Here is a 17,101-nt window from a genome sequence, read left to right as displayed (position 1 = left end):
CTCAAAACACCTGCTTCTGACGAGGATTAAACCACTAAAAAAAAAAAAAAGAAAGAAAGAAAAAAGTTTGGGACTTCCGGGTGGAGTCAGGCGCTGGTCACGTGACCCTCAGACGCAGTCATATGACGTTAGATTCGACTTGTTCACGCGGAGCTGCAGCTGAAGAGGAAGAAGAAACCTCGTCTTAAATTAATGCCAGCTGTTGTGTAGTGTGAGGTTGCACAGTGATGTCCGCCGGCGGGTTGTTGGTGTGTTTGCTGGCCGTGTTTCAGCTCGGCTGTCGGGCTCATTACGCCCCTGATGAGGTGACTTACCTGCCAGGCATGATGTTCAAACCCAACTACCGACAGTGGTCGGGGTACCTCCAGGCTCGGCCGGGAAAGTTTCTCCATTATTGGTAAGAAACAGTCACAGACTGGCTTTCTGCAGCTTCCCGATAAGCCCCACCTTGCTCCGCCTAAATTTTGCTCTGACCCTGCACACTGAGGTTATATTGTCAGTAAATTCAAAAATACGGAGGGGATTTTGTTTGTTTGTTTTAGAAAGTAATTGTATTTTATGTTTCTAACAAACTTTAGTGTAATATGAAAATTCATTGCTAACACTGCCAATTTATCTCACACTTGGAGTGCCATAAGTAATTTTGAATGAGACCAAATTTGTATTTTTTTTTTTTTAGGTAGGCCTATGTGTGACATTTCTTGAAGTCATGCATTATCTAACCCCCATCTCATCTAATCCTCATCCCCTGCAGGTTTGTGACCTCTCAGAGGGACCCAGTCAAAGACCCTCTGGTGCTCTGGCTGAATGGAGGCCCAGGCTGCAGCTCCTTGGATGGATTCCTGTCAGAGAATGGACCGTTTCATGTGAGAATGCTAATTTAATGAGTAACTGTACATTAGGGATGGGAGAATAAGTTTTATTGCAGATTGTGATCAATAACACTCAGGATAAGTTGCTTGTGGTGAGTTTCCATTATCAGGATAATCGTGAATATCACTCATAAGTGGCTTGAAAAAACTGTCTAGCTCGATAACATACAGTCCTATACTGTTTCGAAAAGGAGGCTGCACCCTTCTACTAACAAAACCTCAAGCCTGTCACCATGGCTGAAGTTTGGTTTGTCTGTTGAATTCCCTACAAAATTTAAATCAGATGTGCGTAAATACTAGATACTAGAAGATTCTAAACTAAAGAACAGTATGGAGGTGAGGTGCCCACTATTTATTTATCCTTCACTGCATCTGATAGAATACAATTTTTAAAAAGGTAACTAAAGTGATTCCAGCATATTTCAGTGTTGGAGTTAAAAGCACGTTTTCATTATCGGGATAATATCATGAATCGCAATGACACTACTCAAAATTAGTGAGGGATATTTGGATATGGGTGCATATATGTTGCCCAACAGTATATTTGTTGCTTTAATGGTTTTACTCATGGAGAGTCATGCGTGTCTAAGTTCTGAATAAATGGTTGTTTGTGATACGGCTTCAGCTCAGCTTTGGGGCTATAAAAAATATAATTTTTGAGTAGTGTATTTGGGTCAGGATACTTGTGTCATGATCATTGCCATTTCTTATCGTCCCACGCCTGCTGTACACTGACTAAACGAAACTCTGAATAGTTATTGAGGAGTTTCCTTTTCAGGTGAATGATAACGGTGCCACGCTGTATGAGAACCCGTTCAGCTGGAACAAGATTGCCAATGTGCTGTATGTAGAATCTCCTGCAGGAGTGGGATATTCCTACTCCGATGACAAAAACTACACTACCGATGATGACCAGGTGAGTTCAGACGGTGACTGACTCCATTTTGAGAAGTAGACTTTAGAAGAAGCCTTTCCATTTCACTACTTCTTCTCTCAGGTCGCTGAGGATAACTACAGAGCCCTGCAGAGTTTCTTTGCCAAGTTCCCCAAGTTTGCTCAAAATGAGTTCTTCATCTTTGGGGAAAGTTACGGCGGAATTTATGCACCAACCCTCAGCCTCCGCGTGGCTACTGGAGCTGCAACCATCAACTTCAAGGTGAGATGCTTCATGCAGCTTATCTTGAGCCTTAGATGAGCACCATCAGGAGCACCACCATAAAGCAGTTTGATGACTGAAGAGATGATATTTTACCCTTCAGGAAAAGACATTTGCAATAAAGCAGTGTGATTTATATTGAGTATATTTTGTTTTCAGGGCTTTGCAGTGGGAAATGGCATCAGCAGCTTTGCTCTCAATGAGCAATCTTTGATCTACTTCGGCTACTACCACGGCCTCTTTGGCGAAGAGTAAGTGGCACTTTGTGGTGGAGGAAGCTTGTTTGTAGTGAAGCAAGTGTTGTAAAGTGCTTTGAGCTGTCTGTAGACTGGAAAGGTGCTATAGAAATGTACCATTCAGCAATGATTATGCTACTGATCTGCATCGATATAAAGACATTTAAGTATTGTGAACAAGCCAAGAAGTAATACATGTTATATTATACATATTACTCATGTAGTCAATAGAGTGATTTGTCATTTTAAACCTGTGTTTTATGTGCAGTTTGTGGCGTGATCTGAATTTAAATTGCTGCGACAAGGGAGGCTGTAACTTCTACAACTCCAGTTCAGAGACCTGCAAGACTCTGGTACATGTGCATTATTACTTTAGGATTCAGCTGGTCTTTCTTGTGTTACTCATGAACTCATTAAATTTAATTTCTTCCTTGTCTCCCTTCAGGTGGGTGTGGCCTTTGGTATTGTGTATGACAGCGGACTTAATGAGTATGCCCTGTACTTGAATTGTGAGGGTGGCAGAAGATCCCACAAAGGCTATGAGAGGACCATGACTCACCTGTTTAAGAACTACAGGAAACACTGGCTCACCCACAAAGTGAGTGTTTCCCTCCACGAACAAGTGCTGCATGCACCTGTGCGTCATGTTCTCATTTTCTTGTTGATGCTAAAAATCTTGACTGAAGTTTTCAGATCGAGTGCCTTCCTCAGTGTCTCTGGGTATAGTCCCTCCCTGCATCAACAGCACGGCTCAGATGAACTGGCTGAACAGAGGCGACGTGAGGAAAGCCTTACACATACCAGACATACTGCCACCATGGGACCTGTGCAGGTATGTTACAGCAAAATAATGAAAGTAATCAGATGAATGTGATGTCAGGTATTTGCCTGTAGTCGACGACAAGGACAGTGTGACGTTTGGAGACATAAAGTTGCAAAATAACAATGCGGCTCATTTGCTCCTGCAAGCAACAGTACAAGGTAATAACTACATGTCTTTAAGTCATTGATATTCAGTCTTTGTAGTCTAATACCTTAGACTATACTGGAGTGAAGAAAAAGTTTCATATTTTGTTTTCTGATTCACCATCTAGCTAAGTTGGAGATCTTTATTGAAGGTCTGAACAACAACAGGAACACAAGCAACTGTCATCATTTGTTAGAAGTATTTCCCTTTTCATAATCTGTTACTTCCCCATTAACTTTTAAAAGTCAGAGAGAGACTGTCGCAAGAATAACTTCACTCAGCATTTCTTTGCAGCGTCATTTATCATTTCCTTCATTTGCATGATGGGCTGAAAATTCTTGAGCGTGTGGTTGGATATGTTGTGTAATTTCAATCTTTTCTGATACATTAGCCTGATAGAGAAACCATAATCATGGTCTGGGTTATTTAATGACTTCACAATCAGAATATCAATGAAAACATATGTAGATAAAAAATAAATGACATAAAGGGGCAATAGAAATGGTTCCTTCTGTCTGAGAAGTACCCTATATACAGTATAAATACAATTATATAAATGCAGCTTGTTTTTCATGTGAAGGTGTTTGTCAAACATGTAACGGTTGCTAGATATTATGACAAGAGTAAGGATAAAATGTATAAAGTACTGAAATACTGTATGAAATTGCATGAGCAGTTGGCATTGCTAGAAAAAAATCTGTCTCTGTCTGCTGTTGAAACAATTACTGAAGGAGAAATGTACACCTATCAACACGTGTTGGACCAAACAGGAAATTTGATGCCTAAAATAGTAGACTCCAGACTGTTCTATGCTCTGACAATATCTTCTTCTTTTTGCTTTTAATAACTGTTGTTTTTAACATTTGAAGTAGTTAAAGTAGTAAATTAAACGGCTGTCTTGAATCCGTTCATGTATCAATCTTGAAATTAGGTTGACTAACTGTAGTTTTGTAGTTGAGGTATTTTCCCATCCTGTCGGTGCAGTTTAGGTAGATCCAGGGACATGTTGATCTTGATCATAATGAACTCTTTTTGTTGTAGTGATGAAGTTGGCATGGAATACAACACCCTGTATGCAACGATGAAGGACGTGTATCTGAAGCTGCTCTCTCTGGGCCTGCGGGGGCTCGTCTACAACGGAGACACCGACATGGCCTGCAACTTCCTGGGAGACCAGTGGTTTGTGGAGGATCTTGGCCTGAAGGTAGGAACTCATTTTAGAAAAGATTATAAAATTATATTATTTTCCAACCTCAAAAAACTTTTCCTAACAATAAATGTTGTTCTCAGGAGACCACTAAGTACCAGAAATGGATTTCTGACCACCAGATTGCTGGTTTCTACCAACAGTTTGGAAACCTCACGTTCCTGACAGTCAAGGTAACCATCAGTGTGTTCTTTAATTGTCCTGTTTTACTTTGATATGGTTGCGTTATTGTGAGGTACTGCTGTCCTGTGTGTTTCAGGGTGCAGGTCACATGGTTCCTCAGTGGGCTCCAGGTCCAGCTTTCGACATGTTCCAGTCTTTCCTCACAAATGGCTCCTACTAAGCCAAAATGTCAGATACCTGCACTCACTTGTTAGATGTACATTTTCTCAGGGAAGATGATTTTGGAGGGAAAGGGACTGTTCGGGCACTTACTCTGATCATTTGTGTTGTTCGTACCTGCAGTGCAGTCTGAGTATTTAGAGAGGGACGCAGTGGCTTTGCTTTGCATCACATTGGATTTGAAATGAAACAATGTAAGTCCAATGACGAGCTCTGACAATGTTCAAATCTATATTGGGTTGACAGTGTAGGAGTTAAAACCCTTTTTTACACAGTCTCTCAGTTTTAAAAGAACACAAATAATTGTACACGTCAACAAATGTGACTAAAATAATTTATTCGGTTACCAGCCAGCTTCACTTCTTGCACGTTTGAGGTTTTGTGCCTTCAGGATGATTTTCAGTAAGCGAAAAGCGTCTGCTGAGTTCTGTGTAGCTTTAAAAAGCTTCTTTGTGGCCTTGACTTAATGAGATTATTGTCCTGAAACTGGGGAACTATGCATGTATAAAAGGGTACAAGTCCTTCAACAGAAATGAGAACCCTGCTTAAAAGTCAACACTTTGACTTTCAGTTTCATTTCATATCTAATGTGCTGAATAAAAAGCCAAAACAGAAATTGTCCTCAGCCTGATACTCAAACTGCACTTTAAATGATCAAATGAAGCAAATTTCTGTGGCACTGATGTAAAGCTGAATCTTGGTGTTAGTGATTTTTTATTGATATTTGCAGGAAAGTTACGAAACAGGACTTAACAATGCTCAAACTGCCTTGATCAAAACTGCAGCTTCACATGTGTTTTATTAAAGAACTGCCAGTATCATACAGATTGTCAGATTTATTCACAAGCTTTGATCGTAGTTCATTTATTGGTACATCACAGGTAGTACTGTTAAGTATTTCCATTTAAAAACTTTCCATGAACTTCATATTTGCAAGTCGGCTGTATGTGTGAGACAACAGGGTCACATGATCTGATTAACTTGGAAAGAAAATATACATGTTAAGACAGAAATCATAAATGCAACCAACATTCACTCATGACCAGACAAACGGTTGTCTGCAGCACCTAAAGGTTAAAAAAGAGATTTGACACAAATGGTTTAAACAACAAACCTTAAGGTATTAGACTACAAGGTCTTTGTATTCCAACAATTATTGAGTCTCTAAAATCTTTGTACAGACCAGACAGCAGTACTGTTTTGACTAACGCTTCTTTCACTTCCTCTAAATTTAACAGTAAAAGTATTTAGTCCAACAGTGTGACTAATGCAATCCCTTTTACATTCTGTCCCTCATGACTACAAATAAAACACTTTTTGGTTATAATACAATAACAGTAAAAAAAACAAAGGTTGTCAAGTCTTGAACCTCACTTTGATTATAGATCATAACTCGTAACGTACCCAAGATTATTAGTGATAGTGATTAAATAAACCAAAGCAGGGATTTAATTCCCTGTTTAGTCTTTAACTCATTGTAAGCGCTTGAATATTTTAAATGTTCTTGCAATACAATTTAATGATCTCAGTAATTGTGATTATGAACATTTTAATTAGTGTTCAGTAGAATGAATATTGCCGCATAAAAAAACAAAAGCTCAAACTTTGGTCTTAAGTTTAAAAACAAAACTAGAAACATCTGCAGTGGTGCGTACTGATTCAAGTAAATAAATCCTCAGTTTGACAAGTTGTCTCTGGTCTATGTACCCAGAGCGAGTGTTTCCTGTAAATTATGTACAAACTGAATTCTTTGTAGGTTACATCCATGTTTTGCATACATTCAAAGTCCGTCTCGTTTTAAACCCACTGAGGAATTGACATATCCTGAATGTGGAGTCGCTGCTCACCTCGGACACCCTGGTTGTCTGAAGGTAACTAATCTTTTGAAAAGGCCTGCAGGCTTACATGAACATAGCTTTGTAACCTTGTCTGAATAAAAATGACAGCCTTAAAGCCAATTATAGAATCATCGTCATAGTACGTCTCTTAACTTTTAGAAAATATGTAAGAAAATAAATAACTCATGATTTCCTAAGTGTTAAAATGTAAAATTAGTTTGCCTTGCCAAAATAGCTGAAAAAAAACTTTTTCAACTCATTAAGAGGTACTGACTGAAATTAAACCAACAACACATGCCCAGCCCTGCAGATAAAACCTCGCTAACGATGCAAACCTGTCTGATAGATTTAATATGTTGACAAACTAACAGCAGCGTCAACTTAAAGTCTGGACCTGGATTAGACCTGGAAACCACTGCATGTTATTTTCAACAAGAAACATTTAACGTGCAAGTTAAAATACACAAATTGGTACAATTTCATCATTTAAATCAATTTGATTGTAAGACCTTTCTGTACAAAGTCCTTCAGCTCTTGTAAACAGGACAGTGTGTCGTCCATACAGGGTCCAGAGACAGGGAAGTCATTCTGTGCCCCTGTGGGACGGCTAAACCGCCAAAAACTGGTTCCACTGCAAGTTAAAATCATAAAATCATAAAAACATAAAACATGCAATTAAAACTTTACATCAAATAAAAGGCAAAGTGTCCGGAGTTACTTGGCGTTGCGGGGTTTTCTCTGATGACTACCTGATGGAGTAAAGACCTGTGGAGCTCTAACTCAACATGGAGCAGGGATGTGACATGCCAGAGAGGTTTAAAATGAGTGTCATGAGATGCTTCATCTTATCCAGCAGTTCAGAATAGCAGCACACAGCCAAGCACCCCTCCCTCTGTCTCTAACAAGGAGTCCACTGTCCACGATAAAAATGTTCCTTTTAGCTGACGACGTCTTGATAAATGGAGTTGGTCGTGGTGAGGCCGAAGATGAAGGCTCCAATCGTAACCATGACGACACCCAAGACCACCAATCCATGCCAGCTGTAACACAGAGACCAACAAAGAAAATCATCACATCTGCATTAAACATTTTTTATGTTGACACTGAAAAAAAGTTTCTAATGTGAAAGCAGCAAAATGACAGACTAACACCAAACTCTGGAGATTTGTGTTTTAGTTGTTTTTTTTTTTTTAGGGCATCAACTAATTTTTTCATTACCGATTTGTCTGCTGATTCTTTTATCAATCTATCAAAACCCAGAAGTATTCAGTGACAAAAAACAAATCCTCACATTGGTGAAACTGGAGCCAGAGATTGTTTGGATTTTTGCTTAAAAAGTGACTAACAATTTATTTAATATCAAAATAGTTGCAGATTATTTTAATCAATCAATTTAATATCGACTAATGGTGGCAGCTCTAGTCTCGTTTCGTCTAGTCTTGTTTTGGTTTCCAAGCTCTGATTCACTGTACACTACCTGCTCATCAGCAAACAGACAGAAAAAATGTGGGAGCTTATCCTGAAGATTTTCTGCACCCTAATGGCCAAGGTGTGATAATGCATCTTTAAGTTATCCGTTTAAGTCCTCCGTTTCACCCATCCTGAGTAAACATTAGCAAAGGGTCAATACAGTGCAGCACTGAGCTACCAGCTCTTGTTACAGACGCAAGGAGACAAACATTATAATGTAATTGTTTTTGAGAAGTTCCAGAGAAGCTGAAAGGGATCTGAGAATAAGCTGCATCTCACCTTGCAGATCGGTCTTCTGTCTCTGACAACTTGGCTTGCATCAAACACAAACCTGTTAAGTTAAAGAGACATCACAAGTTACAGTATGATATTAGAACTGCACAGAAATCCGAGATCTTGCTAAGAATGAGGGAAGTGTTACCTGGGAATACAAAGATAAAGCAGGCTGCCAATCCTCCGATCAGTGAGATCACCCGACCAATATCTGGGATGAAGAGGGCGAGGACGAGGGTGACAACAAACCACACCAGCGTCTGCAGGATCCTCCTCCTCTGCTCACGACGGACACACACCTCCACTTGCTCGCCTTGGAAACGCAGCCAAAGTCCTTCGATAACCGCCCTGGAAGGACACACGATTACAGCAGAGAGCAGTGAGGAAATGCTGCATTGACTGTGTTGGAAAATAAGGAAAACTGTCTCGATCACATGTAATTCCATGTTTTCTTTCCTGATTAAGTTTTCTAATACTAGTTATCTAGCTAATAGTTTGCTTTTTTCCACAATTTTTAATATACTTACTTATTAAAACCTGTACATTTCACTGCATGCAACTGACCTGTAGCATTCTTGTATGTGTAAAGTAATACAAGGTGTGTAGCACACTGTGCAATAGCAGCTTTTTTTGCCGACTTGCTTATTTATGTCAAGTGAGGTTTTGTGTGCTTGTTTGTGCATGAGGTAAATCATAGCGCATCGCTATTCTACTTGGTAGTTGTAGTCTGTTGTGTGATGTGAGACAGCAACATGGATGTGGGCGGCAGATGCATTTATAAGATTGCAGCACCGTGACGATGCAGACATTTCATACATGAGACGAATACTATGTAGAAGAACTATATTATAATATTTAAACATCAACATATTTTTAAGGTTGTGCAATTTAAAAATCTTTATTACAATCTTAACAACTGACTGAGAAACAGTATGCTGAACATGGATGCCAGAAGTGTGTCTCTTACCTGCCACAGAAGTGTAAAATAGGGTATGAGGTGATGACACAGATGACAATGAAAGCTCTTGCAATGGCGACTGCAATATCATTGGGGGGGTACGACATCAACACATCCTGACTGACATTGGCGCCGAACGTCAGGAAGCCACAGACTCCTGATCAAACACAAAACACAGCAAGCATTGAAGTATTGACAGCCGGTCACGAGCCATCTTACTTGTAACAGCACTATACAATAGGGGACTTCGGCTATCAGCGCAATTTGAACTGAAACATTAAGTAATTATATATTGAATTTTAGAAACGACAACTGATTTGCAGCCTGCATAGATGTTTCATGTCTGGGTAATGTTATCAAAATCAAACACGTCTTTACAAGCAGTTTCCTAAATGTAATTAAAAGCCAATACATGCAGGAGTCATCGACAGGTTACAGTGAGTAACGAGTGCAAACGCTGATAATACCTGTTCCTGTGTAAACGAAGAGACAGATTATCATGCTGAGAGTGACGACGACTCCCCAAGGTTTGATATCCTTCTTGCTCATGCTGTCGAACACCGGCACACAGCTGACGTGGCACTGCAGAGAGATCAGGAGGAAGAAGATCAGACGAAAAAAGTTAATCAATATTGAACCGTTCAAAAGAAAGGCATATCAAATGATACCAAATGAAGAGATACCTGGAAACCAAAGCATATGGTGGGCATTGCATTGAAAACTGCAGTCCAGGAAGCAGAACTGTAACAAACACAACGATTTAGCAACTCAAGCAAAGCATGACGACGTGGATGCTTCTGCTTGAATGAGTGGGTGGACAAAGATAAAATGATTCATCAAAAGTTGTTAAAAAGCTTATAGCTGCATACATTAAAGAGCAGTGTTCATGAAATGTGTGCAGCAGAGCTCACCTGGGGGGAACATAGCCTGGGGTCATCTCTTTATCGGGCCAGATGTACTTTATAATGACCACAATGGTAACATACCAGGTCCCCATCACACTCAGTGTACTGCAATGACGAAGAACAAGAACTCAGACATGATTATTGTACAAGGTTAATGTTGTTTTAATCCTCTGTGAGAAAATAACCTAAGTATTTGTACCTGGCATACTTCTGGAAGCCAATCTCTTTGGGGATGGAAAGTGGAAGAATGATCAAGACTGCAGTAACAACGATGGTAAACTTGCGGTCAGTGTACCAGTAGCTGTCTGCACCCTCTTGTCTATGAGCTATCGCATCTATCACTGAAACAAAACACAGGAATTACGATAAAAACTTTGAGAAGCACAGATAGACAGAAGGAGATAATGTAAATGTATAGAGTAAGGAGTGCCATCGTGGAAATTTCCTGCAGACTGCTGTGCGCATGAAAGAGATTGAGCAAAGTAGATAATTAAAGTCACAACCTCTCCATTTATTTCAAAAGACTGACAGAGGTGGAGGGTCACAGTCTATTTCCTGGAAGTAGGAATCCTACACTGTCAGCGTCTCAGTACACGAGTGGGTCACATGAGGGACACGTTTATTGAGTGAAAAAGCTGACTGGTGTCATCCTTGATGCTCTTTACCCTCGTCAATGATGGCACTGCCTTTTTAAAAAGGTTAGCAACCCTACTACAGCTTACAACAAACAGATCACTAAAATGTAGCATAATAATGAGTCCATGTGAATGTAGGTGAGAGAACAATAAGTAAGGACATTTACACAAAGCTAAGCTCTGGGAAATGGCATTTTGTCTGTTGTCAGGAGACAGAAATAGGGAGGCTGTATTGACTTTATCACTGTGAATATACTTACAGCGATCCAGCTGGTCTCCTATGACAATAAAGAAAGCAATGCAGGTCCCAAACGTGTAGATAGCGATGGCTACTTCACACAGGACACCGGTGACTTTTCCACAAGTGGCTCGAACAACCTCCTGATATGTGCTCTCATTGCTGACCTAAAAAAACCAGACAGATAATTAGAGATAGTTAGAGGACAATGATTCAGCAGGAGAGGTACTGGAATATTCTTACAGCTGTTAACAGAATATTGCATGTCCGAGGAGCGAAGATCATTGATATTCATTTTATAATATGTATATATACACAAGGGATGATCCAAACAAGTAAACAGAAAGATAGGTTTAAATGTAGACTACTCAATTAGTCTAATAGAAATAAAACACTGAGAAAACTGTTAAACAAGCACAATGGTAGCTCAGTTGGTAGAGTGTGCGCCCCATGTACACAGAGGCTGTGACCTCGCCGCAGAGGCCTAGGGTTTGAATCTGACCTATGGCCCCTTGCTGCATGTCACCCCGCCTCCCTCTCATCCCTTTTCCTGTACCTCTTCAGCTATTCTATGAAATACAGCCATGAAAAAGGGCAAAAAACACAGCTTTATCTATAAGGTTAAACATTGTCCAAGGAAATATTGCGTATATTATAAGAGCCATTTGAATCACCAATTGAAAAATAAAATGTGTACCGTGGCTATATGACCATTGCACATTACATGACAACAACTCTTTACATATAGTCGGCCCTGGTATGCACACACCTGTGACATTACATTTTAAAATGTTGGGAGTAAATCAAAATCATTGTGCAGTTTCTTTGACCAGCTTGGAATGATGGATGTGTTGTGAGATGGTGCATTAACATACATTAAGATATGAGGCCTTGAGGGGATATACCAGCTGAGACGACAATGTTCAACAGAACCCGCGGCTTTTATACAATGCTGATCTGTTAACGAGGCTCGAAATGATACCAAGAAAACTTTCCCCTGCAACGATAAAACACCACCAGCGTCGCTTAAAATTCTGACAAAAATAAAAACTAGAAATGTAATGATCGAGGAACAGTCCTCTAATCATCAGCTACCCATTTTTTCAATCATGTGCCCACAGTGGTTTCATTCTGCGTTTCTTTGCTGACAGTTGTGACAGTTGTTAAAACCAAAAACAACCTTCTGCTGATGCAGCTCATGTGATTCAAGATTTGACACAGCACAGAGTGGAGTCCAAATAAGGTATCAGATAAGTTGCCAACCATAAAGAAGGATGAAATTTACTGGTGTATATGTCTTATTGCTGCTCTCAGATATTACTCTCCACTCCACAAGAAAACATGCAGCAGGAGCCTCACTGCTGACTGGAATCATCTCCAGTTTAAGGTGTTATTATAGCCCAAGTAAAGTTTTAGGGCTGTTGAGTCATCATACACATGAAGTCAGTGGCTCTCATGGAACCAAGTGCTTTAACACAAAGTTCATCTTACAGGTGAATACGGCTGATTGATGCATTTTAAAGCAGTATCCTTCGGCTGTTTCTAGATCAGAACAAATATCATGTGTAAAGTAAAATGAATGTATTCAAATGACTCAAACCTAGATGGATGGTTTCTCCTTTATGTTTTAACTAGTAAGCAAAAGTCTGAGCCATCAGGAAGTGAAAGTCTGAGCTTTGTTGCAGTGTACCACATTTAATCAGGAATACAACCACGGACCCAAGTTATTGCACAAGGCTACTCCAGTTATTTCACCACTACTGCAGGAAAAATACTCATGTGAAAGAAAAGTAGTCCGATTTAAAAGGCTGCAGAACATGTTGAAAGAGAAACAAGTGGAACGGTAAGAGATGAAAACAAAGAATCTGGTAGTCCTGAAGAGACACAAACCTTGGAGCAGTAGCCCAGGATCACCAGTCCACTGATTATGAAGATCAACATGAACTGAAACAAAAGAAACAGGAAGCAGCACATTATAGTTCCAGTTCATATTGTCTTAATGCAGTTTTGTGTTGGTCAAAAGACAGAAACAGGAAATACACTCAGACTGTCAGCAGTTATCAGCTCAAGCACTGTGTGCCTGCACATACGTTAGAGCCCAGATCAAATAATCAAACATTAATTTCATTTTTTTTCCTTTCAGCTTTTCTTAAACCCAAAAATATTTGCTTCTCTCTCATTATATGACATAATATGTTGGTGGTCATTAGCTCAATGGGTGGCTGCAATATAATACCTGTGCACCATCCAAGTCTATACACTTAAAATGCTTGATTTGGCCACTGACAGGCTCAGATTGCCGTTCAAAGTGGTCACGATTCCTACAAAGATAAAAGCTTTCATTAAGAATAAAGTCATTTTTGTTTGATCAGAAAAAGCCACCAGACTCCATTTGCAAAAACAGTAATTTTATCATTGTAAAACACACGTCATTCAAACTTGACAAAAAAACTAAACAATACTCATTAAAACCATCCTGATTTGTCTTTCCAGTGTTCCAACAATTAACAACTCTCATTTAGTTGAAATGAACCCTCAATCCACCACGTTAGATGCATGAACGGCATCTAAAATCACAATATTTTCACATCCATTACATTAAATTTGGTATTTATTTTAACCAAACCAGAGTTGGTGATTGTTGGAACAGTGGAGAGAATAACTAAGAAGGTTTTGTGTTTGGTTTTGTTTTTCTGGAGTGTTAGAATGAAGTGTGTTTCATGGCAATAAAATTACTGCTTCTGCAAATGGAGTCTAGTGGCTTCGGTGAGAACAACATGGCGGAATTTTACTCTTGGCTATAAAGGTTTTTTCTCTGTAGGGATCCTCTTCATAATGCTGTCAGACATCTGGCAATTTGAGTCCGTCAGTGGCAAAAACAACAAGCACTTTAAGTGGATGTACTTTGTCTGCAGGGAATACACTGCAGCCTGTTTCAGGGCTGCAAACTTCAGTGGTTTGAAAAATACCAAAGTTAAAATATCCTCTATTGGCCTCTAGTAATGTCTAATTAGCATTTGTCATCAGATTGACATTTTACATAATAAATAATGAATAGAATTGTGGGTTGCAGGCCAAGTTATCACATTACAGCAAGAGTTTATAGACCGAACATGTGCCTCATCATCCCTCACTGGGATCTCCTCACCATTTGAAGCATCACTCCTGCAGTTACTCCTCCGGCCATATTGAAGGCTGCAGGGAAATTGAGTAGGCCTGCTCCCAGTGCTGCGTTCACTACAATGAAGACCGCTCCAAATGACGACACACCCCCGTTCCTCCTCCTGTCTGTCTCAAGAAGCCGGTCAGAATCCACACTGGGGCTCTGCAAGAGCCACGCTCTTTCTCCAGAGTCATTACTCCCAACTCCGCCCCAGTCCTCCACATCGGTGTTAATTGCCATGCGTCAACAGGCTGTAGCTTGGCCTGCCAAGCCTTACACACTTAAGAAGATCAGTCTCCAACGCTCTGGATCCAGAGAAGTTGATCAGAGGTAGAAGCAGTGGTAGCAGTTTATGTTCAGTGTCTGAAGTTCCGCAACAGTCAGGAGACAGCTGTTGTTTCTCAAGGTGATCACCAGCTGCGTCAGTGTGGCGGTGGAGCTGTTTCGTGATCTGTAATGAAATATTGTTGCATTTAGAGACACTTCTTTCAAACCAACACACACTGTAAATCAATATAAAGTAGTCATTTGTTACGTTTGTTTGGATTACTGTGAATAAATGTGAGGCACTGGAGTTGTTTTCAGTGAGGAACTTATTTTCTGTACTGTTGGAATTAACCTGAATAAATAATATATGAAAAGTAGAGGCAGGTTAGTCAGGCCTTGTTGATCTCAAAGAAGGCTTGAAGGTCAAAATGTCATTCCAACTTAAAAAAAAAAAAAAAATGCATATGAAGCCGGTGTGCAATACTTTTTTTGCTTTCAAGTCCTTCCAGTGTCCCATGGTGTGTGTTGCTTCTCTATTATAGCGCTCATTATAACATTTTCCATGTCAGAGCATGTCCCACCTCCATTGTCAAGTGTGCAACATTAGGCTCTTATTGGCTAACATGAAACTTGCATACTGCCATCTCACACGATCTTGGCGAGTATGTTAAAAGGTTCGTTGTGGAGTTTTTGTCAGACTGTTCACTTTGCTCTAACAGTCTGGTTATTGCACAACAGGGACCCGTGTAGAGCCTCAAGTCAAACGGCTACACAAGTATTTCCCCATTAACACTGGCCGACTTTAATACTGATATATACACTACTCAAAACTAGTTAGGGATATTGGGATACGGGTGCATATATGCATGTGCATGGATATGTAATAAACGTCAAATGAAATGTGTTGCATTATTTTTGGGGACCAAAAATATTCACAAAACACAGAATAACAATTCAGATATGTCACAGAATAAACAATCAAGTGAAACACTAAACTATCCCACTATCCCTAACTAATTTTGAGTTGTGTATGTTTGTTAGATAAAACACAAGTAGGAGGTGGTTTAGCACTACACACAAGCCAAAAATGTAAAGGTAATTTCATTAATTTTTAGTTTTCAAGACCCTGACAATTATCTGATGTCACTGTGTTTGGTTACATGTCCTCAAAAAAGATCATGGGCTCGAGAACAAACAGAAATCTCAAAACAATAAAAAAAAACCATTTGGAGAAAAGTAGGCCTGGTGAGCCTCTCATTAAATCACTAATGACTTTACATCAACAGAAACTGTAGTAGAATAAGTAAAGCAAAGGTTACAGGAAATAAGAAAAGGTGCTGATGAAGTCCAGCTGACCTCATTTCAATTTACTGCTAGCTTATTCAACACAGACAAACCTTCAGCTGCCAACATTAAACACTGGTTAAACACCTCACCTTTTAATGTGATTAGAGTATTGCTTTTCTTTTCTTTTCATTAACACAACAATAACTTCTGTCAACGCAGTCAACCCCTTTGTCACTCTGCGTCCTACAATAGCTAGCTAGCAAACGTTACACCTAGCTAAACACAAAATACAAGCGAGATCATTTTTCACCACACAGTCCGCACATTTAAATACTTCTACATCATTTATATTCGCTGTTATGTCGTCGCTGTTAAGTGGTGCGAAGAGGATAAAATGCTGATAATAGGGAGCAGTACCTTCAGTGTTGAACAGCCCCCACCGCAGGCAGGTAATGACTGAACAGTCTGTGTTTTGGCAGCCAGCACAAAGCGGAGGAGCATGTGACGCTGCGTCACGTGACTGATATTCTGGGTCTTCCGCTTGCTTGGAATTGTGGGTATTGTAGTTATCTGCAGTGAAACGACTCATCCTCCTCCTTAAACAAGCCAAACCCGAATATTTATATAGAGAAAACCTATTTAGCACAAGGATACTCGTTTGGAAATGAGATAAGAAGTCTTATGTTGGGTTTTTAGCATTCAATACGTACAATTAGTTCAATGACTGATAAACTAAAGAGGAGTAAGGTAACATTTTTATCAGTGCATTGTAGATCAAAGCCAGGTTATCAACTGGTGGTCAACTGTATCACATAAGATTGTGGTGATTTGATTGATTACAACTTCCTTTGGGAATGTCACTACTACTAAAGCAGGAAATTAACTGCGGTGATTATGGCCGTTGAATCATTTCTGCATTATCACCTTATCTTCCAGCCCTGTTATGTCCTGTAGAGAGGCTCTTTGAGAGACTCCGCTGAAGTTTCGTAGTCCACCTAACATTTCTGGAGCTTCAGGGGAAAGCAGCGTTGCAGGATTCTCCTAAACAAATTAAGTAGAAGGGGATTTGTTCTAAAACGTCAGAAAAACAACCAGGAAAAATAAATAAAATGGCTCCATACAGCTCGTCTGGCGTCCAAAAGACCTAAAATCCCAAATTGATTTGAAAATTCTTTATTTAGGGTCAAGCTGGTGCACCCACTTCAGATTGGGTGTGCGAACACTTTTAGTTTAGCAGCTACAGTAAAGATTTCACCTTAAAAAAGTAGAAATAACATCCTTTCAAAT

The 17,101-nt window shown here is 39.7% G+C and overlaps 2 protein-coding genes across 2 annotated transcripts; one reads left to right on the top strand and one right to left on the bottom strand.

The window, feature by feature from the left end:
* The first annotated feature begins 111 nt into the window (after window positions 1-111).
* LOC140994470 (lysosomal protective protein) lies at window positions 112-5,603 on the top strand. The gene is made up of 11 exons (XM_073464106.1): window positions 112-397; window positions 755-866; window positions 1,651-1,788; window positions 1,870-2,028; window positions 2,188-2,279; window positions 2,533-2,617; window positions 2,710-2,862; window positions 2,951-3,096; window positions 4,273-4,435; window positions 4,522-4,611; window positions 4,698-5,603. The coding sequence occupies exons 1-11, from the start codon at window positions 228-230 to the stop codon at window positions 4,779-4,781; spliced, it is 1,392 nt and encodes a 463-aa protein (XP_073320207.1). The 5' UTR covers window positions 112-227; the 3' UTR covers window positions 4,782-5,603.
* Window positions 5,599-16,281, bottom strand: slc38a7 (solute carrier family 38 member 7). Its single transcript, XM_073464107.1, has 12 exons — window positions 16,232-16,281; window positions 14,246-14,711; window positions 12,988-13,041; window positions 11,120-11,264; window positions 10,424-10,565; window positions 10,231-10,329; window positions 10,003-10,060; window positions 9,787-9,901; window positions 9,329-9,476; window positions 8,510-8,709; window positions 8,368-8,419; window positions 5,599-7,658 (listed from the first exon to the last, which is right to left on the bottom strand). The coding sequence occupies exons 2-12, from the start codon at window positions 14,498-14,500 to the stop codon at window positions 7,556-7,558; spliced, it is 1,371 nt and encodes a 456-aa protein (XP_073320208.1). The 5' UTR covers window positions 14,501-14,711; window positions 16,232-16,281; the 3' UTR covers window positions 5,599-7,555.
* Window positions 16,282-17,101: the final 820 nt, after the last annotated feature.

This window comes from Pagrus major, chromosome 4 (genome assembly GCF_040436345.1).
Source record: "Pagrus major chromosome 4, Pma_NU_1.0".
Classification (NCBI taxonomy): Eukaryota; Metazoa; Chordata; class Actinopteri; order Spariformes; family Sparidae; genus Pagrus; species Pagrus major.
Note: the sequence above shows the minus strand (reverse complement) of the source record. Positions and strands in the feature narration are given on the sequence as shown.